The 25,234-nt window shown below is 42.7% G+C and overlaps 1 protein-coding gene across 2 annotated transcripts in view; it reads right to left on the minus strand.

Moving 5' to 3' along the window:
- Positions 1-24,720, minus strand: part of KDSR (3-ketodihydrosphingosine reductase) — a 40,870-nt gene extending 16,150 nt beyond the window's left edge. The window contains exons 1-8 of one of the 2 annotated variants that reach the window (XM_056521003.1): positions 24,308-24,717; positions 18,388-18,477; positions 8,168-8,224; positions 7,995-8,060; positions 6,999-7,094; positions 6,609-6,800; positions 1,772-1,855; positions 1,248-1,331 (exon numbers count right to left, since the gene is read on the minus strand). In XM_056521003.1, coding sequence (XP_056376978.1) covers positions 1,248-1,331; positions 1,772-1,855; positions 6,609-6,800; positions 6,999-7,094; positions 7,995-8,060; positions 8,168-8,224; positions 18,388-18,477; positions 24,308-24,415 — 777 coding nt within the window. In that variant the 5' untranslated portion in view covers positions 24,416-24,717. Of the gene's footprint in view, positions 1-1,247; positions 1,332-1,771; positions 1,856-6,608; positions 6,801-6,998; positions 7,095-7,994; positions 8,061-8,167; positions 8,225-18,387; positions 18,478-24,307 lie in introns of both variants that reach the window. The other variant, XM_056521004.1, reaches the window with a different exon arrangement.
- Positions 24,721-25,234: the final 514 nt, after the last annotated feature.

A 25,234-nucleotide genomic window follows, 5' to 3' on the forward strand; every position in this document is an offset into this window, starting at 1 on the left:
GCAAGAAGAGGACACTAGTAATGCAAGGAACTATACAGCCTCGTTCACACTACTCAAATTCACATTTCAACTGCACCTCCGGAATTGGTGCTCAATGTCACTCTATCAAAGATAGAAAGTCCTGTCCCATTCACTACAGCACAGTGCCAGGACTTCTGGAAGCTCCAGAGTGCAAACGAAGCAGCAGAATCCTATTGAAATCAATAGGAGTAAGCTGTAAGCGGAATCCACATGGAAATTCCATAGTGGATTCAGATGAATCCCCACTGCTGAAATAACCCAGAGGCGATGCAGAGGCAACCTGGGCTGGAAAATAATATTTTTTTTGGTAGGGAGACTGGAATGAAGGTGGGAGATGCAGCTCCCACTTAAATGGAAAAATTACTTTTAAGTCCTAGGTATGTAAAACAAGTCACTTCTAACACAGCAAGTCAAGAGAGACTAGCTCCATCAAGAGGGGGGGGAAAAGCAGCAAGATTACAATAGTATGTACAGATGCTGGGAGACATACACCTTGGTCAAGAGACAAGCCAGAGGAAGATAGGAACAGGGGGCATAACAGCAAAGGGGCACTACTGGATAACAAGTAAACTGCCTGCGAGCAAGGAGAGGTAGAACGAATGCAGAGAAGTAAGGATCAACTTAACAACCCAGTATACTCAGCTCTCTGTCGATGTTAGGCTGGTGGAATACTCACCTGACTGGTGTCTTCTGGTGCGTGCAGTGTCACCCCTTCAGTGACCTTGCACTCTGAGCTGATGGGGTACCAGCACTCTAACCTGTGGTGGCAGCGGAGAAAAGACCAAGGCAGCATGCTACTCCTGGCATCCTCAGGGGCACAGAGTCTACATGGGAGACCACACTGATAACCCCTAAATAAGGTGAGAGGATAAACCAACTACCACCTGAAAAGGAAAAGAATTCAACTAATATAAAAATGTAGCATACCAGCAGAACTGGAGAGGTCTGCCTCCTACAGGCACCAAGCTAAAATTAATTATCTCAGTGTTTGCAAGAGGAGTATAGCCTGTGCAGGACAAGCTAATACTCTCTTAGTCTCGTAGTGGCACAAGCCTATTGACCTAGTCTTCTGTGTCCCCCAATGATACAAGGGAAATAAATTATTTTGCCAGGAGTATTACTTTATCATGTAACACCATAATACAACAAGATTTTTAATGATTGGTTTATTGGAGGCCTTTGGAAATAGAGAATCTCTTTGAGCGCATATACACGAACATACTTACTGCAGCATCCTTAACAATGACTTTGGCCACTTGGTCTGCTTGGCAAAGGCTTGAAGTCTCTGAAATGAGCCTTGTCTCCAATGGCTAAAAAAATAAAATAAAAAAAAGATATGAGAATATATATAATATTTTACACCTATACATACCTATATGTATATTCTATTAAAATTTGGGGATGTTGGGGGAAAGCTAACAAAAAAGGCCCACAAGTTACACAACAGATCTTCCACACACTAGTGGTTACTGGCAGGGTCTCTTTACTGTGCTGTAGTGATTACATACCTATATACCCATGTGAACCCTGCAGCAGCTAGTCACTGGCCGCAGTGTTGTACTGTGCACCACCAAGGTCAAAGAATGGCTGCAGCTTTCACATGGGCACCACTGGAGTAGCCACAGTAGATGATTTTGTCTATAGTGGCATAAGCTTTTATTTTTACTAGGATGGGACATTAAATCATCTATATTCCACTGTTAGAGGAACACATACATGGAGCTTTTGTGGACACATGCAAAGTGCTTACCTTAGATTTATTTTCCTCTGCAAACCCAGGTGTATCAGTATCTGGAGGATAAGCAACTGTCACATAAACATTATATGGCTTTACCTAGAAAGAAAAAATGTGTTACTAATAAGAGCCAGATACTGATCTAATGTAGACAACAAGAGTCCCTTTATAATTGCTATTCACATTAAAGAACAAATTAATGCCAACACCACAACAAAAAGAATATGAAACTATTTGCCACCCCCCAAAAAACACCTAAGCTAAAGTGCACCCTAGTACTAGTATGTGTGGCACTTCTGCTCTCATTAGAGAGATTAAAAAGCGCACTTCCCATAGTACCTGAAACTAACAAAACATGCAAGTGTTCAGAGAAGGCTTCACTACAGGACTTGCCTCTGTGCTTTACTCAACTATGAAAAAATGTATTGGTACAAAAAAAATAAAAAAAATTTAGTGCTTAACCTCTTAAGGACGCAGGGCGTATGGATACGCCCTGCATTCCGAGTCCTTAAGGACGCAGGGCGTATCCATACGCCCGTGGGAATTCCGGTCCCCACCGCTAGCCGGTTGGGGACCGGAGCCGGATGCCTGCTGAAATCGTTCAGCAGGCATCCTGGCATATCGCCCAGGGGGGTCATTATGCCCCCCCATGTCGGCGATCGCCGCAGATCGCTGGACAATTCAGTCCAGCGATCTGCGGCGATTCCGGGTCAATCGGGTCTCCAGTGACCCGGAATTACTGGCTGTTCGGGGCCGTGTGCTGGGGACCCCGATCCCCGGCGTCCATGTTGGGATCGGGGCCCCAGGAGCGACGGCGGCGGCGAGGGACAGCCTGCGATGGAGTTACAGCCTCCTGCTGTTGCTTAGCAACAGCTCCCAGCATGCAAAAAGGGCATGCTGGGAGCTGTAGTTATGCAACAGCAGGAGGCAGACCACCACAACTCCCAGCATTCCCTTATGGGCATGCTGGGACTTATGGTTTTGCAACAGCTGGAGGCACATTTTTTCTATGGAAAAGTGTACCTTCAGCTGTTGTATAACTACAACTCCCAGCTTGCACAAACAGCTAAAGTGCATGCTGGGAGTTGTAGTGGTGCATCTGCTGGTTGCATAACTACAACTCCCAGCATGCCCGTTGGCTGACGGTGACTGCTGAGAGTTGTAGTTTTGCAACAGCTGAAGGCACAATGGTTGTGAAACTCAGTTTTTTTTTACCTAACTCAGTGTTTCACGACCGGTGTGCCTCCAGCTGTTGCAAACTACAACTCGCAGCAGTCACCTTACACCATGCACCGTACATGCTGGGAGTTGTAGTTTTGCAACAACTGGAGGCACACTGGTTTTGAAACACTGAGTAAGGTCACAAACTCTGTGATACATAACCAGTGTGCCTACAGCTGTTGCAAAACTAAAACTCTCAGCATGTACAGTCTGCCAGCGCATGCTGGGAGTTGTAGTTTTGCAACAGCTGGATGTCCCCCCCAATGTGAATGTACAGGGTACACTCACATGGGCGGAGGTTTACAGTAAGTATCGGGCTGCAAGTTTGAGCTGCAGCAAATTTTCTGCAACAGCTCAAACTGCCAGCGAGAAACTACTGTGAACCCCCGCCCGTGCGACTGTACCCTAAAAACACTACACTACACTAACACAAAATAAAATAAAAAAGTAAAAAACACTACATATACACATACCCCTACACAGCCCCCCTCCCCAATAAAAATGAAAAACGTCTGGTACGCCACGGTTTCCAAAACGGAGCCTCCAGCTGTTGCAAAACAACAACTCCCAGTATTGTCGGACAGCCGTTGACTGTCCAGGCATGCTGGGAGTTTTGCAACAGCTGGAGGCACCCTGTTTGGGAATCACTGGCGTAGAATACCCCTATGTCCACCCCTATGCAATCCCTAATTTAGGCCTCAAATGGCGCTCTCACTTTGGAGCCCTGTCGTATTTCAAGGCAACAGTTAAGGGTCACATATGATGTATCGCCGTACTCGGGAGAAATTGGGCTTCAAATTTTGGGGGGTATTTTCTGCTTTTACCCTTTTTTTAAATGAAAAGTTTTTGGGAAAAGAAGAATTTTAGGTAAATTTTTTTTTATTTTTTTTACATATGCAAAAGTCGTGAAACACCTGTGGGGTATTAAGGTTCACTTAACCCCTTGTTACATTCCCCGAGGGCTCTAGTTTCCAAAATGGTATGCCATGTGTTTTTTTTTTGCTGTCCTGGCACCATAGGGGCTTCCTAAATGCGGCATGCCTCCAGAGCAAAATTTCCTTCAAAAAAGCCACATGTGACTCCTTCTCTTCTGAGACCTGTAGTGCGCCAGCAGAGCACTTTTCACCCCCATATGGGGTGTTTTCTGAATCGGGAGAAATTGGGCTTCAAATTTTGGGGGGTATTTTCTGCTATTACCCTTTTTAAAAATGTAAAACTTTAGGGAAACCATGCATTTTAGGTAAAATTTTTTTTTTTTTTACATATGCAAAAGTTGTGAATCACCTGTGGGGTATTAAGGTTCACATTACCCCTTGTTACGTTCCCCGAGGGGTCTAGTTTCCAAAATGGTATGCCATGTGTTTTTTTTTGCTGTTCTGGCACCATAGGGGCTTCCTAAAGGTGACATGCCCCCCAAAAACCATTTGACGCTCCTTCCCTTCTGAGCCCTCTACTGCGCCCGCCGAACACTTTACATAGACATATGAGGTATGTGCTTACTCGAGAGAAATTGTGTTTCAAATACAAGTAAAAATTTTCTCCTTTTTACCCCTTGCAAAAATTAAAAAATTGGGTCTACAAGAACATGCGAGTGTAAAAAATGAAGATTGAATTTTCTCCTTCACTTTGCTGCTATTCCTGGGAAACCCGTAAAGGGTTAAAACGCTTACTGAATGTCATTTTGAATACTTTCGGGGGTGCAGTTTTTATAATGGGGTCATTTATGGGGTATTTCTAATATGAAGACCCTTCAAATCCACTTCAAACCTGAACTGGTCCCTGAAAAAAAGCGAGTTTCAAAATTTTGTGAAAAATTGGAAAATAGCTGCTGAACTTTGAAGCCCTCTGGTGTCTTCCAAAAGTAAAAACTCGTCAATTTTATGATGCAAATATAAAGTAGACATATTGTATATGTGAATTAAAAAAAAAATTATTTGGAATATCCATTTTCCTTACAGGCAGAGAGCTTTAAAGTTAGAAAAATGCTAAATTTTCAAATTTTTCATCAAATTTTGGGATTTTTCACCAAGAAAGGATGCAAGTTACCAAAATTTTTTACCACTACGTTAAAGTAGAATATGTCACGAAAAAAACAATCTCGGAATCAGAATGATAACTAAAAGCATTCCAGAGTTATTAATGTTTAAAGTGACAGTGGTCAGATTTACAAAAAATGGCCGAGTCCTTAAGGTGAAAAAGGGCTCAGTCCTTAAGGGGTTAATTTAAGAAAATATACATAATAAATGCGCCTTAGATTTTACGTTAAGCTTAGTGGTGGAAGTCACCTATAAACTTCAATCCTTAAATGCTGTTTAGCCCAATTCAATCAAATTATGTAGCCAACAGTCTCTGTGCAAGCGTTACAAACATAAAAGCAAATTCAAGTGGGATTTAGAATTTAAAAGAACTAAAAAGGAATGAAGTTAAAAGTAAGAATTGTTAAATAATGCAATATCCCTTCAGGTTATACAGGGCTAAAATATAAAAATAGACTAAAAGTTTAAGGAGCTATTAAAGAAAAACTGTCAGCCTGTTCACCCAGACAAAACCCAATACACTGGCTTATGGGTGTGAGTGAACAGGACTCTAACGAGGGGTCACTTATTTTGGTCCACTGGCTGCTGAGAGATTTGCCTGTAGAGTTTTGGTATTTCAACTATGACTAGCACTTTGAAGGAGTTTCCCCCGCTATTAGCATATTCATTATCTTCATCTCAACGTCCTAGAGACGTGGAGTCACAGGTCACGTGAGCGCAGTGCTATGTCTGCAGAGTGCATGCACTGGAAGATTTCAAACAGCTCTCATGTCCTGACTACATGAGAGCTCTCTGCTGTTTGAAATCTTCCGGCATATGTGCTCTGCAGACAGAGCGCTGCGCTCACGTGACCTGTGACTCCACGTCACTGGGACGTGGAGTTGAAGACAATGAATATGCTAATAGAGGGGGCGGGCCTAGGAAGTTCACTCTGGGAGGCAGAGGCGGCCAGCTGGCGGAGGCAATGCCTTCAAAGCGCTAGTCATGGATGAAATAACGGAACTTTACAGGCAAATATCTCGGTAGCCAGTGGACAAAAATAAGTGACCCCTTGATAGAATCCTGTTCACCCACACTATAACCCAGTTTATTGGGTTTCGTGTGGATTAACAGGCTGACAGTTTTTCATTAAGTACAGGGCAATAATATGTGACTGGTGGGGGTCCACTGTTCACTCGTGTGTAGAAACAACAGGTTGTGGCACTTAATGGAGCACTGTAACCCTTTAACTGCAGTACCTGATAGCACGAAAGTAATGCAGTTCTGTTTCATTACTAGTACCAGTGTCTCATTCTTTTATGGACTTGAAATCAAAGGTGTTAGGCTGTGTTTTCACTGTGTTGTAGTTTTTTGAGAGAGATGTGAATCCGTGAAGAAAAAGAAGTACAAGACTTTGATTTATATTTCCCATTCCTTTTGAATACAATTCTGGGTTTTGCTCAAACTGCCAAGTGGAAAAACAGCCTTAGGCCACTAATGTCAACAGCTGGATAACTCCCATCATTTCGAAAAGACAGAGCTGTTTTCTTACAGAAAAGAAGCAGCCATTATTCCAAATCTAATGCAACCTCATTTATTGCAACATAGTGCCATACCTCCATTTGTAGTGCTTCGGCAAGGCCTCGGAGTGCAAACTTTGTTGGGGAGTAAGCAGTGTAGCCAAATAACCCCAACTGTCCTGCTTGTGATGAAACAAATACAATTCTTCCCATTCGCCTCTCTTTCATAGTAGAAATCACTGCACGACTAGGGTACACACTACCCAAATAATTCACTTCCATCAGTCTCTAAAAAGATAAATGACCGCAAGTTACACTTTGTGTGAATTTCTTATTGCAGTAGTGCAGCTTTTTTCTATATAAATTGTTTAAAGGGTGTTTTTCCCATTTAACAGAGTAATGCATTTACATACTTTTTTTTGTGAAGTTTGGTTCTTGTTCACTGTTACCAACCTGTGTAAATACCCACAAGAGAACAAAACTTACTGAAAAACGTTCTATGTCTATCTCTTCAAATTTTCCAGCAATTGATGTTCCAGCACAATTCACCAACATATCCACTGGACCAAGTTTTTCCTGAGCCTAAAATAAACAATGCAGCTGAATTTTACTTTCATTGCACATTGCAGTCAATGGAATTTACTACACGGGTGCAGCACTGGCTGGGCAGGAGGTATACATAGTATACTTCCCGCCAAGCCAGACAAGAGGTATTTAGCAAAGCTGTAGAGATTGGTGGTTTACAAAATGCTCATGAAAGAGTTGAAGTAGCTACACAGAACAGGCTTCAGCTGCACTTTTGGCTATATACCTAGAGGCACAGCTCAGCCCTCCTCAGAGCAGGGATTCCCATCAATGAAGAGACAGGAGTCCGAGCTCCTGTACAGCATACAATGGTGGGCTATGCACAGGTGTGCTAGGTGAAAAACACACCAGTCTTTGCATGCAGTGAATTTTAAAAACTGCCACCGAGTCCCTACTAACATCTGGCTGCCACGAGAGGGGAAAAAAAAAACAGATCAATGGAAAAGTAATTCCAACAATATATTTCCTCACTAAATAAAGAAGCATTTGCTGCTAACTGCTAATAGCAGCTGGCACACAAAATGATGATTTATATCTGTCAAAATATGAAAGCAAAACTGAACTTTTCCTAGAGATAATTGTGAAGACCAAACCTAGAAAATAGCCCTTTAATTTCTTAGTCAAGTTTCAAGAAGGCAGAGCCAAGTTACTCAAGTGCCACAGCCTGCCAAACATTTCTGCCTCACCTCTAAGCTTCACCTACTGTGTCCTACGTGCAAGTAAAGCAGATGCTGAGAGGTGAAGGCAAGAAGAGATGTATGCCAGACTGGGACACTAGAGTAACTTGGCTCTGCCCCTTGACACTTTGCTGAGATATAAAAGGACATTCACATATTTAGGCCTACAGAAAACAAAACAAAACGAAGATGTACCGAGCATAAAAATACATAATTTTACCTGTTTTATGACATTTTCTACTTGTCTGTAATCTTTGGATACATCAACAGATATACACAACACTACCTAAGGGGAGAAAAATGTTTTTAAAAAACAAACAGATCTTAAAATGTAAACAAAAATATGCCCATTGTTGTAATACACATAGTACTAGTCGGATACATAATTCTTACCTGTTTGTCATTTATGGCATGCTTTTCAATTTCTTTTTTGGCCTGAAGAAGTTTGCTCTAAAATAGGAAGAAAAGAAAAGGAAAACAGTATGACAAATCATTTACTCTTACTTTTTTGGTGAATATTTGGCTGAAAGACAAGACTCCAGTGTAGTTCAGTAAAGTTATTAGATAATACAGGTTTGAAGTCCAGCCAGCAACACATCTATTTTTGTCCATTCTGAAAGTTTAACTTTTGGAGCTGCAGCGAGATCAGATTTCTAATACAGCATACAATACATTCAGAAAGTCTTCTGACCTTTTTACTTTAACATTTTGTTGTGTTGAGGATTGTATCAAAATAAAATCTCTAAGCAGGTAATCAGACTGTTTCCAAATGTTGGTGTTTAATGGCCAAGGATGCAGATTTATTACACATTTTGGAGCTACCCAAGATTTCAAATGTTTTGGCTCAAAGTATTACAATGGCTAGAGATCCTTTAGGCGCTCTCATGGGCTATATGTAGAATAGGTACAGCTAGATGAAATGGGAGAGCTGCAAGCCAAATGTTAAATGTCACTAGAAAGGGGATTGCTGGTCACTGGCCATCAGTGAACCTGCCAACTCTAAACTTTTAGTGAAAGTTCCCCATGTTAGACAGATGGAAATTCTTGTGGGTTTATATTTTTCTTGCATTGTTTTGCAAATCATACACACCATTTTAACCTTATTGCTCCCCCCTATCTAGATTCAGAGCCTATGTCTGCAGCAAAATACTATACAACACAAATAGCGACAACACATGCAAAGCCTTTATACGCCAATTTAAGATTCTGACATGACCTGTGAGGTAGTACTGTATAAGCCAGCATACCTTCATAAACTAGTTCTGAATTTTACTAATGGATTACTATTAGAGTACGGAAATGTTCAGCTATGCCGATAGGATAATGAACTTTAGAAGATGTAAATCATCATGTGTATCTGTACCAGCAAACCATATGAAAAAGCTGGCCCTGAAAATCAAACATCAGAACAGTGCCATCATTGTACACTTCTTAATTTTAGGAGCTGGTGTACAGTATTAGGATGTCACTGTACACCTACTTATCCCCACCTGTCCATTTGCTGTCCCCTATTAGATACTTGAGGATTGCTCTTACTTTTTACTGATCTTTACTTTATTTGCACATTCAGGTATTGGCACAATTGCCCAGTTAACATCAGTGTACACTAGAACCTAGTTGTGAGCTGCACTACGCACTTTTACTCTACAGAATGCAATTTATTATTGTTTGTACAGAAATCCTCTGAGGTTAGTCAGTGAAACATCTGAAAAATGCAAAGGTCAGTGAAGGGCACTCATGAACTTTTCAGCTCCCTTTAGGCTGTGAGGCTGTATACTAACACCAACATGTCTGATTAAATTAGTTTGTAGTGTATCACCCACAACATGAAGATGCAGCTGCCAAAACCTCAAAGGTTGTATTCATAAGTTGCAGTATTTCCTTTTTTTGTGTGTGTGTGTAAAAAAAGAAAGACAGTTATAGACACGAGAGACTAAAACAGACATGCCCAGTTAGAGCAAATAGTTGCATTGCCATGGGATAAAACAGAAGATTAAACTTTGCTGAACGAGGGGAGTGCATCTTGTTGTTCAGTGAAAAAGGTTTCAGTTATAGGTAGAGAAGGTAAGGCATATATATATTTGTTTAATCACACTAGAATAGCTGTTTTATCTGCAATACTTTTATCTGGCTTTACATTTGCACACATGCATAATGGTATATTCTTATAAATAAGGGATGTCCGAATATCGATACTGGACATTTGCAAGAGTACTTGTGCAAATGTCCATGATATCTAACACGATACCTGCGGCAGGACTCCCGCCGGGAGGTATCATGGAGGTGCGGTAAGCTGCCTGCACTCCCTGTGCGGATCAACTCCCAGGCTATGCAGCGCGCTCAGAAGCTGAGCGTGTATCATAGCCGGGACTCGCATTATCCCTTTAGACACCGGAATTAAAGTTGATCGCAGCATCTAAAAGTCCTGAGATTAACCGCTGTTTAGCTCAGGAATGCTGATCAGGCTGACCGCAGTGTCCCGATCAGCTCAGAGGAAGGTTAGAGGTCCCTTACCTTGCTCTATGCCATCTGATCATTGCTCCTTTATTGCAGCCAGCCATGGAAGGCAGTAGTAAAAGGAGCGCCAATAACACTGCTCAAGGCTATGCTATGGCATAGTATTCATCAGTGTATGCAAGCTACAGATTGCATGTAATAGTGAAAAATCTTGTTGTAAACGTGATTAAAATTTTTATTAGGGAAGGGGAAAATTTACATCACCCCATTTTCAAAGTTTAAATAGAAAAAAAGCCCCTCATTGCAGGGGCAGGCTCTATATAAGAAGGATGTTAATGCCGGTCCTGCTGCCTATAACACTGTGCCAGGGCAGCAGGACTAGCTAGATATCAAAGTAAGTGGCAAGTCTTACCTACAATTAGTTACTCTGACCTCTTATCTTAGCATTATAGGATAATACAGTTGTATTTGTTACCATTATACTATATTTGTTGGATCTGTTAAGTATCCAAATCTCACTGGGTACAGCTATCAAATAGGGTTACTGTGAAGTGTCCATGTTCACCAGTTGAATATGATAAGCAAGTCACATACATATATATGGTCTGAGATATATATTACTAAAGACATGTATCAAATCTTATTGTCTAGATGGCTGACGCATAACCCAGAAGGAAGAGAACAAAAAAAATCAAAGCATAGAGAATGCAGCTCTTGTTCTCAACCGTTGGCGGACAATATGGAAACAGAAGTCTGTGATGATTGCTTAACACAACCTCAGCATGGAGGAGGAGGTGCAAAGATTCGGAGATGAGGCCAGCTCATTCTTTTCTTGGTTTAAGAAACATATAGCGGTGTTCTTACAGGAGAACGCTACTCAATCAGAAAAACGTAAATCCCATCACAGGGCAGTATCTCCATCAGATTCTGATGATTCCGTATCATATTCTTCTGCTGACTCACAAGATGCTCCAGAGGATTATTACATATTTCACAAGGACGATATGCATGACTTTATTAAATCGGTCAAACATGTCCTTGAGTCTGATCGGTCTACAGAGGGGAAACTACCAAAAGAGAGTCTATACTATTTCCTGGTATCTAATGACAGGGTGTTACCCTCTCATCCATGTGTTACCAAATGGTTTAAAGTCCAATTGGGAAAATCCAGAGAAACGGGTAGATGTGGGTTCTCGTTTGAAATCGGTGTATAGACTCTCTTCAGGGGATACCACTTCCTGGTATAACCCTCCAAAGGTAGATCTACCAGTGGCAAAATTGGTGAAAAAAATCCTATTTTACATCTGAGGATACATCACTGTTATCTAACCCTATGGATAAGAAGCCGATTCGCTTGCAAAAAAATAAAAAAAAATAAAAAAATAAAATATTTTTTTTTTTAAAAAGCAAAGCATATTCCACAGCGGCCTCAGTCTCAAAAATAGCCATGGCATCACTACCTGTAGCAAGGGCTTTGAGAATTTGGCTCAGCCAGATGACCAAAGACCTACAAGAGGGAGTACCCAGGGAAGATATACTAAAGAAAATACCAATAATGAAGTCAGCCTCTGAGTTTTTGTGTGATGCACCATTAGATACCCTGCGCTTATCAGCACAAAATATGGCTGAAACAAACTCCATTAGGAGATCATTATGGATAAAGCAGTGCATGAAGGGAGATTTGGCGGCAAAAAATCATCTGTGCTCCCTTCCTTTCTCTCCGGAATCCATGTTCAGCCCCAACTTAAAAGGGATCCTGAAAGATATGAATGATGAAAAGGACATATTCCCGGGAACATCAAAGGAGGAGTCATTTAAGGGATGCCCGAAGTGGAAAAGGTCTCCAAAAATTTATAGAAGGAATTATCAGTCTGGGAATTAGAGATGAGCGAACTTACAGTAAATTCGATTCGTCACGAACTTTTCGGCTCGGCAGTTGATGACTTTTCTTGCATAAATTAGTTCAGCTTTCAGGTGCTCCCGTGGGCTGGAAAAGGTGGATACAGTCCTAGGAGACTCTTTCCTAGGACTATATACACCTTTTCCAGCCCACCTGAGCACCTGAAGGCTGAACTAATTTACGCAGGAAAAGTCATCAACTGCCGAGCCGAGAAGTTTGTGACGAATCGAATTTACTGTAAGTTCGCTCATCTCTACTGGGAACTATACAAAACCTAAGTTCAACAGACAAAAGAGAAATGTGAATTACAACACATCTAACAAAGGCAGACCCCCAACAAAGAAGAAGGATTTATGATGCCATTTTAACATTACCCAGAGTTGGAGGAAGATTAGGAGATTTTTTTCCGGTATGGGAACAAACAAAGAAAGACAAGTGGGTGCTGTCTATCATAAAGAAGGATTACATGTTAGAACTTCTGGATCAGCCACCAGAAAAGTTCTTCCTCAACTCCGGTCAAGATATCAAGATACTACCACTAGTGCTAGAATTCTTTGCAAAAAATGCCATAGAGTGGGTACCAGATCAAGAGTGCTTTACGGGGGTCTACTCAAGAATATTTGCAGTGCCAAAGTCCAACGGGAGGTGGAGATTGGTGATAGATCAAACGTATCTAAACAAATTTATGGAAAGAAAACGTTTCAAAATGGAAAACGTAAGGTCTGTAATTCCAATATTGAACCAAGGGGACTTCATGGCAACTCTGGATTTAGCCGACGCATATCTGCATGTGCCGATACACCCGGTTTTCAGGAAGTACCTGAGATTTGCTATCAAAGTAAGAGAAAAGGTGTGGCACCTACAGTTCACGTGTTTACCATTCGGCCTAAGTTCATCCCCAAGGGTGTTCACATAGATGGTGGTCGTATTGGCGGCAGCTTTACGCATTCAGAACATCAACATAGTCCCGTATCTAGACTACTGGTGGATCTGAGCAGCATCAAAAGAGATACTATTGAATCATGTTGCCAAGAATTGTTACTATTCGCCAAGCTATGAGGATACTGGGCATTCTAACCTCCACGATAGATGCAGTACAGTGGGAAAAAAGCCCACATCCGCAACCTACAATGGAAAGTTCTATCATGGAGCAGGTCACAAGCAACACTAGAAAAATCCATCTGGATCGGAACAGATCTGTGTGTCAAGATCTACAATGGTGGCTTGTTCCAAGCAGATTTTCAAGGGGAAAATCGTTACTTCCAGCCCAACATACAGTTAGAATAACGACGGACGCGTCAGCTCGTCGATGGGGGGGGGGCCCTTCACTGGGGATCATTGGGTGCAAAACCTATGGTCTCAGGGAAATTTTCTAAGGAACCTTTAATCAAAAGGGGTTAATAATATTTGCCTGAAGGTTCATAGATCTATTACCTCATTGGATCTTCCTAAAGTTCTCATGTCTAGCTGATGTTCCTTTTGAACCCATAGAGACAATTCATTTGAAATTTCTCACATGGAAAACGTGTTTACTGGTAGTCATTGCATCAACAAGGCGAGTCAGTGAAATTCAGGCTCTGTCATGCCGGGAACCTTACTTCCGGGATTTGGGAAATGCGTTGATCCTACATACACTATCGGGGTTCATAGCCCAGATTCATTCAACTAACAACAAGAAATTATACTGCCGGCTCTGTCAGAAAATGAAGAAATATCAAAGATTGATGTAAGAAGAGCAGTTTTGGAATACATTTCTAGAACGCAATCCTTTAGAAGCTCAGAACATCTGTTTGTGCAATTTGGTTTCAAGTCCAAAGGTTCTAAGGCAGCAAAGTCTACAATCACTAACTGGATAAAGAATACCATTAACTTCTGTTTCCAGAAAGAAGGCTTAGACCCTCCGAGGGATCTTGAGGCTCATTCTACGAGAGCAACTGCAACCACATGGGCAGAAAGTTCATATGTATCATTGCAAGAAATATGCAGGGCAGCTACATGGGCGACACCAACCAATTTCAATCAACACTACCGTCTTGACCTGTCTGGTAGTCCGGCCTTAGGCAAAATAGTGTTGGAAGAAGCATTTAAGAAGTAATACCCTCCCTTTATTGTTTTTTTGCTACTTAAGTCCCATACTGTGCTGCCGTAGGACGTCCAGGAATGAATTAAATTTAGCTTACCTGAAAATTTCAATTCCTGGAGTCCGTAGGCAGCACAAAGTTCCCGCCCTAAATAAAAGCATGCTGTAAAATTACTCTGTGTTGTATGGTTTCATTGAGATATTTATAGCAGTAGGAGGTGTCTATTAATTATGCAAAATTTTGTTAATTAGTGTGCTGATTATCTCTTCTGACAAGTTCGGGGAAACAAGTTTAACCCATACTGTGCTGCCTACGGACTAATTAATTCTGCAGCATTCTACTGCCAGATGTTCGCTGTAAATCAATGAGAAATCGCTAAATTCTTTTTCCACTTGGCGTTTTTCACTCTTTTTTCACTCTTTTTTGACGTTTTTTTTCACTCTTTTTCGTGTTTTTCAGCTCCTTGGCAGTTTTGCAAAATCGCAGCATGTTGAGCCACTGGCGTTTTTTTCCCTGAAATCGTGGCATTTTTCTCCCATAGAAGTCTATGGGAGTAAAAAAACGCCATGTGGGTTTTAACTTTTTGGCTTTTTTTCCTTATTCTCTTTTGGACTTGTGATGTCATTAAAAAAATAAAAATAAAGATACAGTAGTGATGGAAAAATTTGTATTTAACAAAATGTATCATTTTTATGACAAAATTTTTATAAATTTTTAAACCGGGATCACTTTATGTGGGCGGGCAGGGCACTAAAAATTTAGCAGACAATAAAAATGTAGTGTGCGTTTTTCACTTTTATTCTTTAGGTGGTACTACTACTCCCAGCATGAAACAGAAACACACTGTTCCATGATGGGAGCAGTAGTACCTGTACTAATTGATAGAAGGATCGCAAGGGAACCCGGGTGATCTGTGTAATTTATAAATGCGGCCGGCCGCACTTCTATGGTCCCCTGCACTGTCGTATATATACACCTATTCATATTTCCCATTTTGGATTTGGATGAGACGTCTCCCTTCCACTCCTTCAGCCAAACAGCTCTCATGGCTGAGTTTAACAAAGCTGAAGCTCTAGCTGAAAGCCTCAATGAATCAGCTTAGGAGTCAGAAATAAAGTCAGCGGCAAGAGTAGGTAGACACAAAAAGTTGATCTCTAAGTTGTACCAATTTTGATTTGTTCTCCCAGTTGATCAAACCAAACCGGGGGCTCTAGCTACAGAAGTTGTCGCAATGAATTTAAAAGAGCCCGCTTCCCATGTCTTCCTCAAAAAACTATCGGCTCTTCTATCCATGGGCTCTTTCAAAAGGTAATGCAGTTTTTTGTTTTTTTTAGCAACCTTTGCTACTGGTGGGTCAATCATAGGGGACCTATCCCAATTTACACAGTCCTCCTCCTGAAAAGGATCATTTTCGTTTGATAGAGGATGGAACCACCGCAAACCTTTTATCCGGCTTCTGCCATTCATTTTTAATAATAGTGGATAAAGCATCATGCACTGGAAAAGTTGCACGCTTCCTTAGAGCCAGACCTTCAATCACGTGGTCTTGTACTAATTTTGGTTCTAGTTTTTCCTCAATATTCATTGTAGCTTTCACAACCTTAATAAGATCTTCTACATTCTCCGAAGGAAATAAGGCTCCGCTCACACATTCATCTGCTCCAGATTCAGACTCAAATAGTTCACCTTCTTCCGCATCATAGACCTCTAGCTCATGTGAAACAGCTACTACTGAGTGATCAGACGCCTCACACCCCTTAGGGTCCGGCTGCTGAGTAGGCCACAAAGACATGCATGTACGGATTTCTTCTATAATTACATCTTTAACAATTCTCTTAATGCAAGAATCACAATGGGACCCCACATGGGGCCCATCCAACTTCCTTCTGCATAACACACATTCTCTACTTTTAGTTTTCTTAGGAATCTCCTTAACATAAAAAATAGAAGCAGATATCAGCAGGCTGCAGCTATAGTAAAAAGATGTGACACAGTCGCCACCATTAGGTACCATCTCCACAGAATTACCATGGGTCACAGACTCCATTATGTCAACTGACCAGAGCTCAGCCTTCTCCTGCACCTTCTAGGAGAGGTTTCTGGACTGGCTGGGCACCTCTCCTAAGCGATTCCCCACTTTAAACCACCCACCCTTCGCCGCCGGGAGTCAGCTGACTCCCCCCCCCACGTCACTTCTGGACTACCCCCTTCTGGTCCACACTCCTCATGTAATCATGCGCGCGTGTATCTCTGTTTAAGCCCCCGAAGCGCCTGCCGGCAGGGAGAAGGGGCCGCCAGAAGCCCTAAGGAGTATGTCAGAACCCAATCCCCCCCCCCCCCGCCACCCCCCGGCCGCCGCATCAAACCAAAGGGAACCGAGCTCCACCAGATACAGGAGATGAGAGGAGCTGAGAGCAGCGCTTAATCCACAGGTGGGAAAAGGTGCACCAGGCTTGCGGTACAGCCTCCTGGACAAGGATTTATGCCACTGAGGTACCCCGTAAGTTCAAGTTTGACCAGGGCTTCCACAGTCCCCATCCTTAACATGTTTACTTCTTCCATAGAATGGAGATCCCATCCTCCACAGGACAGGAAACAGAACTGGGAAGGGGATGGTTCCATCCTTATATGCAAATTGGTTCCTGTTCTGCAGATGAGGAGGCGGTCTCTCCAATGGTGCCGTTGTGGGCAATATGGAATTTTTTTTTAAATATCAGAGAAACAGAATTCACCCAGTGGAAACAGTTTAAAACAATTCCCCTTGTAATGTGTCCATTTAAAAAAAGTAACCAGGCATGAGAAGAACACTTGAATTTCAGTGAGCTCTCTAGAGCTCATCTGTTCTCCTAGGGCTGGGCGGTATACCGGTTCATACCGAATACTGAAATTTTTGTGCTGCACGATATGAATTTTTCCCATACCGCAATACCGGTTTGGCCCCTCCCCCTTGGGAATGAGTGATCAGCCGCAGCGTGCTTTCCCCACATCAGGCAACTAATCATATGTGACCCGCCACTATTCTGGTCCCCCCCAAATCATGTTACCCGTTCTGCTCCCCCCCCCCCCCCAATTATCAGCCCAGCGAGGTACTACATATGTCACCCGCAAGCACTGCCCTCCTCCTCTTTGTTGCAGGCCGCGGCGCTGGAACTCTATACTGTACGCCAGTGGTCTCCAACCTGCGGACCTCCAGATTTTGCAAAACTACAACTCCCAGCATGTCCTGGCATGCTGGGAGTTGTAGTTTTGCAACAGCTGGAGGTCCGCAGGTTGGAGACCACTGCTGTACGCTGTATCCCTATGCCCGGGCTACAAAAGATGAACAAAATAAACTTTAACTTACCTACGTCGGCCTCACGCTGTTCCTGGGGACTGGAACGTCTGACAGCCGTCAGCCTATCACCGGCCACAGCGATGTCCCGGCTCTGGCCGGCTTCTTACATGACAGTGCGCTCAGCCTATCACTGGCCGGGGCGGGACATCGCTGCGGTCGGTGATAGGTGACGGCTGTCAGACGTTCCAGTCCCCAGCGTAAAGGTGACGTAGGTAAGTTAAAGTTTATTTTGTTTATCTTTTGCAGACCGGGCATAGACATACAGTACAGTATAGAGTTCCAGCACCGGCGGCCGCAACAAAGAGGAGGAGGGCAGTGCTTGCGAGTGACAAATGTGAGTAGTACCCCGCTGGGCTGATAATTAATTGGGGGGGGGGGGGGTGAAAGAAATACCGTTCTATAACGTGGAACCGCCATAAGTTACAAAAATACCGTGATACACATATTTGGTCATACTGCCCAGCTCTATGTTCTCCCTATGTCTGTTTATTATGTTTTTAACCTGGTCATTTAATAAAGAATGGAATGGTTTTAAACTTTCACTGGGCAAGTGTAACTTTTTCTTTTTTACATCTGCTTACAATAAAACTTCATATTGATGTTAAGAGGTATTAAGTCTTGGTCATGTGCAAGTTATTTAAAATTTGCATAAATAAAAGATCTGTTTCAGATTCTTTAAGAGTCAGAATGCACAGCTGAATCAGACCCCCAGTGTGGGTATACTGTAAATAGAGATTTTGTTGTAACTGCAGTTCTGTTTCCAGTAGCCAATTGGCTACATCATATACCTGTAAATATAAAGAGTATGTAATAACATTCCAGATTTGCACCTTTATCTTACCTCATCACGAGCAACCAAAGTAATAAAAGCTCCTTGCTTAAAACATTCAATTGCAATACATTTGCCAATTCCACTGGACCCTCCAGTCACCTATTATTTGGGGGTGGGGAGAAAAGAAGTACAGTTAACTATACAAAATACAATAATCACTTGTCATGAGCAAAGTAAAGACCCAAACCACACACAGTATAATGTACACTAAGCGAGATTTATGAAAATTAAAGAGGGCAAGGGCACAAGTGATTTACTTACTACACAAATGGAGACTAAGTACTGCAAACAAGCTTGAACATAGTAGGCATCAATGTCAATTTCTCACATAAGTGCAGGCAAAGATGTGCTACATGTGCCTCTTAACCCCTTCATGACCCAGGGTTTTTCCGTTTTTGCACTTTCGTTTTTTCCTCCTTACCTTTAAAAAACCACAACTCTCAATTTTGCACCTAAAAATCCATATCATTGCTTATTTTTTTGCGCCACCAATTCTACTTTGTAATGACGTCAGTCATTTTACCCAAAAATCAACAGCGAAACGGAAAAAATAATCATTGTGAGACAAAATTGAAGAAGAAACACAATTTTGTAACTTTTGGGGGCTTCCGTTTCTACACAGTACATTTTCCGGTAAAAATTCCACCTTATTATTCTGTAGGTCCGTACGATTAAAATGATACCCTACTTATATAGGTTGGATTTTTCGTACTTCTGGAAAAAATCATAACTACATGCAGGAAAATTTATACGTTTAAAATTCTCATCTTCTAACCCCTATAACTTTTTTATTTTACTGCGTATGGGGCGGTATGAGGGCTCATTTTTTGCGTCGTGATCTGAAGTTTTTAGTGGTACCATTTTTGTATTGATAGGACTTAATGATCGCTTTTTATTCATTTTTTCATGATATAAAAAGTGACCAAAAATACGCTATTTTGGACTTTGGAATTTTTTGGCACGTACGCCATTGACCATGTGGTTTAACTATATATTTTTATAAATCGGACATTTCCGCACGCGGCGATACCACATGTTTATTTTTATTTACACAGTTTTTGGTTTTTTTTAATGGGAAAAGGGGGGTGATTCAAACTTTTATTAGGGAAGGGGTTAAATGATCTTTATTCACTTTTTTTTTTGCAGTGTTATAGCTCAATTAGATACATTGATCACTGGTTTCTAATAGGAAACCAGTGATCAATGATTCTGCCGCTTGACTGCTCATGCCTGGATCTCAGGCACTGAGCAGTCATTCGGCGATCGGACAGCGAGGAGGCAGGTAGGGATCCTCCAGCTGTCCTGGATGCCACGGCTCCCTGAGCTAACCGGCATCAGTTTACTTTCACTATAGATGCGGCGTTCAACTTTGAATGCCGCATCTAAAGGGTTAATATCGCGCGGCACCGTGATCACTGCTGCGCACTATTAGCCACGGGTCCCGGCCGTTGCTAGGTGCCGGGCCCAACCGCTTCCAGCTGCAGGTTTGAAAGAGGACAGAGTTTCCACAGCCTGTCCGCAACAGATTTTCCACAGTGGATTAATATGGTTTGCTTTACGATCGTGATGTGAATGCACCCTAACTCCGCTATACCCCAGGAAACCAAGAAAGAATTTAAGACCTAAAAACCTGGAAACCTTCAGCTGCAGATAATGTAAGCAGAGTCTTCACATCTGCATTCTGGGAAGTGTAGCATCTACAGTAGGAGGTTATCTGATAGGATATCACCATTCAGACGCCAAAATAAACTTCCTATACAGGCCTTACCCAAATACAATAACTGTTCCTCAAAAAATAAAAATCCGGAAATATATGAAAAAATTGACTTATTGAAAATTTACAACATTCATTATATTAAAGGGGTACTCCAGTGAAAAAAAATATTCTCAAATCAACTGGTGCCAGAAAGTTAAATAGATCTGTAATTTATTCTATTTACAAATCTTAATCCTTCCAGTACTTGTCAGATGATGTATACTACAGAGGAAGTGGTGTAGTTTTTTCCAGTCTGATCACAGCGCTCTCTGCAGAGTACTGTGGTCACACAGAAAAGAACACCACAACTTCCTCTGTAGTTTACAGCAGCTGATAAGTACTGGAAGGATTAAGATTTTTAAATAGAATAAATTACAAATCTGTTTAACTTTTTGGCACTGTTGATTTGAAAAAAAAAATTTCGCCCCTATCGAAGTAAACTACATAAAAAGTAAATTACATTAAAAGTATGTACAGAAAAAGGAAACACTGCAAAATTAAATACTGGGATAGAAGAAAATACCTAATAAAATTACCGGTAGCTGTTCATATGCCATGCATAACAGGATAAAGATACTGGTACCTTTACACACTGCCACACACTACCCCAACATATAACTGTACACGCTGCCACACACTACCCCAACATATAACTGTACACATTGCCACACACTACACCCCAACATATAACTGTACACGCTGCCACACACTACACCCCAACCTATAACTGTACACACTGCCCCAACCTATAACTGTACACACTGCCACACTACCCCCCAACATATAACCGTACACGCTGCCACACACTACCCCCCAACATATAACCGTACACGCTGCCACACACTACCCCAACCTATAACTGTACACACTGCCACACACTACCCCAACATATAACCGTACACATTGCCACACACTACACCCCAACATATAACCGTACACGCTGCCACACACTACCCCCCAACATATAACCGTACACGCTGCCACACACTACCCCAACCTATAACTGTACACACTGCCACACACTACCCCAACATATAACCGTACACATTGCCACACACTACACCCCAACATATAACCGTACACGCTGCCACACACTACCCCAACATTTAACCGTACACGCTGCCACACACTACACCCCAACCTATAACTGTACACACTGCCCCAACCTATAACTGTACACACTGCCACACACTACCCCAACATTTAACCGTACACGCTGCCACACACTACACCCCAACCTATAACTGTACACACTGCCCCAACCTATAACCGTACACACTGCCACACACTACCCCCCAACATATAACCGTACACGCTGCCACACACTACCCCCCAACATATAACCGTACACGCTGCCACACACTACCCCAACCTATAACTGTACACACTGCCACACACTACCCCAACATATAACCGTACACATTGCCACACACTACACCCCAACATATAACTGTACACACGCTACCCCAACTTCTAACCGTACACATTGCCACACACTACCCCAACATATAACTGTACACACTGCCCCAACCTATAACTGTATGTACACACTGCCACACACTACCCCAACATGTAACCGGTACACGCTGCCACACACTACCCCAGCATATAACTGTACACACTGCCACACACCTTCTCGGCTTAGACCAATCAAAACGTTTTACTTGTCTCAGCAACACGCAAGGACGCAGGCATTTTTCCTTTTTGCTCTTTCCTCCCCGCCTTGTAAGGCCATGTTTACACGTCCGAAATTTCCATGTGAAATTCCACAGGAGATTCCAGAGCAGCAGAGTCCAATTGAATTCAATGGGATTCTGCTGCGTTGTGCACGCGGCGGAATTTCCTTGAATCTGTTCATTCTTTCTGCGGACTCTGCCCTAGCACAGCATTGATCAGTGCTCCATTGCTACAAGCTGCTGAAGCTGCCTACAGGAATGGAGCACCGATCGGATGGCAGGGAAGAAGGTAAGAGAGACTTTCCGCTGTCGGTCCTAACAGTTTCACTGTGGGTGTCCCGATCAGCTACTGGCAAATGATTTTCGGGATTTTTGATACGCCACAATCAACTTTGATCGTGGCATCTAAAGGGTTAATGCTGGACATTGTCCCGATCAGCGGTGAGCGAAGCTTCGTGACGTCATCGCTGCAGTTTCCCCTAGCCTGCCTGCAGCAGGGCCCAGAAGATGAACAGCAGTGGTGACGTGTGTCTCTGCTGATCCGCCTGCAAGCAGGCCTGGGCAAACGGCAGCAGTCCTACGCCAAGGACCCAAGCCCACTGCTGGAACGGAAGATACGGAGCAATATAGCAGGACCATGGACAGGTTGGTATGGTTATGATCAGTGTTACCCGCACTACACACCTGTACCAACAGGTTAGTGTGGTGACACTGAAGACCGTTTTCCTTTAATTTCCCATAATGCACATGCTTAGACCTATTGCTCTTATGGTCCTCCTCAAGGTCTCTGTACACCCAGCCTCCTACTATGGCATATCATCATGTCTCCAGTAGTGTTGGGCATGAATGTTCGCATTTCAAATTTTTTACGCAAATTTGCAAATATATTCACTATATATTCGAAATTGTGAATATTCGCTTTTTCCGCATACGTGAATATTTGCATAAAAATAGGAAAAAAAAAAAAAAACTGTTCACCACTCTGTAGATATCTTTAGAGGAGAACCTTCAAATGTCCCATGGGAGGCACAGAAATAAAACAAGCCGCATGCTTGGTGTGGATAGATCCAAAGAAATAGAGTTGCAAATTCCAGCTCCCCCAAAAAAATGGAAAAAAAAGTTAAAATCCAAAAATTTATTTCACATAATTAAAATGAAAATACTGAAAACCACTAAAGGTGAATAATAAAAAACATAGAAACGCTGACGCGTTTCGAACCATATGGTTTTTCGTCATGGCACCATGACATGACTAAGAACCATATGGTTTGAAACGCGTCGGCGTTTCTGCTATGCTTTTATAATTCACCTTAGTGAATTTCAATATTTTCATTTTAATTATGTGAAATATATTTTTGGATTTTAAATTTTTCCATTTTTTTTTTGGGAGCTGGAATTTGCAACTCTATTCCTTTGAATCAGATAAAAGGTAGTGCGGCACTGCGTGAGTGTACTGGATGCGGGATGGCAGGTAGGAGTTGGCGTAGATGTATTGTTTCAGGTGGTGCTCACATCATACAAGCAAAGTTCATGGTGTCCGTAGAGAAATGAAAAATCGGCACTCACCGGTGTGGCTGCAGGGTCTTCTTTATTGAGACATACTCACATCAGGGGTACAGAAGAGAGGGGTGGTGGGGGGGACAAGTGGTGGTACCACCTCTCTTCTGTACCCCTGATGTGAGTATGTCTCAATAAAGAAGACCCTGCAGCCACACCGGTGAGTGACGATTTTTCTTTTCTCTTTACGGACACTATTCCTTTGAATATTTGTATATTCCTTCTTTTTACATATGGGCCAATTAGAATGATGCAAATACACTTGTCAGAGGTGATCAACAACAACCCTAGCAACCAATAGGAAAGTTGCCCACCCCCTCACGGTTTTCTTCCTCGAATATGCGAACAACACAAAAACGCAAAATTCGCGAATATAGGACGAATATTCGTCTATATATTCGCGAATATGGGCAATGCTGCTCATCACTAGAGATGAGCGAACTTACAGTAAATTTGATTCGTCACGAACTTCTCAGCTCGGCGGTTGCTGACTTTTGCTGCATAAATTAGTTCAGCTTTCCGGTGCTCCGGTGGGCTGGAAAAGGTGGATACAGTCCTAGGAAAGAGTCCTCCTGAGACTGTATCCACCTTTTCCAGCCCACCGGAGCACCGGAAAGCTGAACTAATTTATGCAGGAAAAGTCATCAACTGCCGAGCCGAGAAGTTCGTGACGAATCGAATTTACTGTAGGTTCGCTCATCTCTACTCATCACTAGTCTCCAGCTGTTGTAAAACTACAACTCCCAGCATGCCCGGACAGCCAAAGGCTGTCCGGGCATGCTGGGAATTGTAGTTTTGCAACAGCTGGAGGCACACTGGTTGGAAAACACTGCATGATATGACCTGCTGGCCGTATCTCCCCTATGTCCCGCACTAGTGTATACAGCAGTGACCTTATGGATCCTCATGTCAGACATTACACCCCAGAGCCCGCACTCACCACCACATGGGCTCCCGCCAGCTTCAGGGGTTTGGGGCTGATAAGCGGAGACACCATATACAGCAGCAGCACGAACGCCACTAAGAAGGCGGCGGCCAGCAGCAGCATGACTGACTGAGTGAGGGGGTCCAGCCTGAAGAAAGGTGGGAGGCACAGGAAGGAAACGGGGGGCTAGGGCACTGGCTGCCTCACAGGGAAGAAGCTGCAATGGTGGAGGACACAGCTCAAAGAGGGTCAGGCAGAGGGGTTACACATGAAGCAGAATAAGACTGAGGCGGAAGGAGAGGCAGCACTACAAGGCAGTGACGGCTCCTGAGCCCTGTGCACACTGACTAACAAGGTGCGTCTCCGGCAGAGCTGTCCCAGTATAGACGCCGCCCCCAGCCCTGCTCTGCTTCCTGTTTATATTGCACTTTCTCTTCTGACAAGAGGGTTCTGTGGACTTTGAATGGAGATATTACGTCGCCATCTAGTGGCATAGCTGAACATTGCAGTCGTCAATATCACGGAAGAAAGGGGGAATTTATCTGCACCACATTTTCTTAAAGGGATACTCCACTGGAAAACATTTTTTGTTTTGTTTGTTAATCAACTGGTGCTAGAAAGTTAAACAGATTTGTAAATAACTTCTATTAAAATGTTTTAATCCTTCCAGTACTTAGCAGCTGCTGTTATGATCCACAGGAAGTTCTTTTCTTTTTGAATTTCCTTTCTGTCTGACCGCAGTGCTCTCTGCTGACACCTCTGTCCATTTTAGGAACTGTCCAGAGCAGGATAGGTTTTCTATGGGGATGTGCTCCTATTCTGCACAGTTCCGAAAATGGACAGAGGTGTCAGCAGAGAGTACTGTGGTCAGGCAGAAAGGAAATTCAAAAAGAAAAGAACGTCCTGTGGATCATACAGCAGCTGACAAATACTGGAACGATT

Source organism: Hyla sarda, chromosome 5 (genome assembly GCF_029499605.1).
Source record: "Hyla sarda isolate aHylSar1 chromosome 5, aHylSar1.hap1, whole genome shotgun sequence".
Lineage (NCBI taxonomy): Eukaryota > Metazoa > Chordata > Amphibia > Anura > Hylidae > Hyla > Hyla sarda.